The sequence below is a fragment of the Trypanosoma theileri genome, assembly GCF_002087225.1.
Source record: "Trypanosoma theileri isolate Edinburgh chromosome Unknown TM35_Tth_87_V1, whole genome shotgun sequence".
Lineage (NCBI taxonomy): Eukaryota > Euglenozoa > Kinetoplastea > Trypanosomatida > Trypanosomatidae > Trypanosoma > Trypanosoma theileri.
Genome location: NW_021639929.1, coordinates 14,505 through 15,127, shown reverse-complemented (window position 1 = coordinate 15,127; position 623 = coordinate 14,505). Strand labels below are relative to the sequence as shown.

Sequence of the window (623 nt, the reverse complement as noted above, 5' to 3'; positions counted from 1 at the left end):
CACCAGCGGGCCGTGCAGCCACTCAGGGCCGCGGCCGCCGTCCTTCTTCTTCTTCTTCGGTGCGGCGGTGCTCGTCGTAGTCGACTCCTCAGCAGGGGCGGCCTGTCCCTCTGATGATCCTTCTTGTTGTTGTTCAGCTGTTGATGGGGCAACAGTAGTGGTGTCAGAGAGAGGAAGAGTGGCAGAGGCACTCATGGACTCACTCATACTGAGGGATGGTGTGGTGGTAGTGAATTCACCGTTATTCCACGCTTCTTTTCCGTTTGTACCTTTCAGATTGTCTTTCGTCCCTTTTCCCTGGGCCTCTGTAGCGTATCCACCCACACGTGGCACCGGCAGTGGCATCCTCTCTGCTGCTGCACATGTACAGATGTAGGAGAGTATCAGTAGCAAAGTTAATAATAGAAGAGTTGTGCGCATAGTGATTGTGTAGCTGTGTTGCTTGTGTGAGCAATCTTAAATGATACGTAACATAGGGAGAAAAGAAACATAAACTTATTCATTAAAATGGTGGTTTTTATAAATATGTATTCATGTACTATATATATGATGCTCAGAAAAGAATAAAGGTTTTCAACATGTCCTTGGTGATAATTAACATTAATATTAGGCGACAATATACA

At 46.2% G+C, this 623-nt stretch overlaps 1 protein-coding gene across 1 annotated transcript; it reads right to left on the bottom strand.

Annotated features, from left to right (window-relative positions):
- Nucleotides 1–420, bottom strand: TM35_000871030 (uncharacterized protein; the record flags this gene model as incomplete). Its single annotated transcript, XM_029031450.1, has 1 exon — nt 1–420. A coding segment is annotated over one exon (420 nt), but the record flags the coding sequence as incomplete, so codon positions are not given.
- Nucleotides 421–623: the final 203 nt, after the last annotated feature.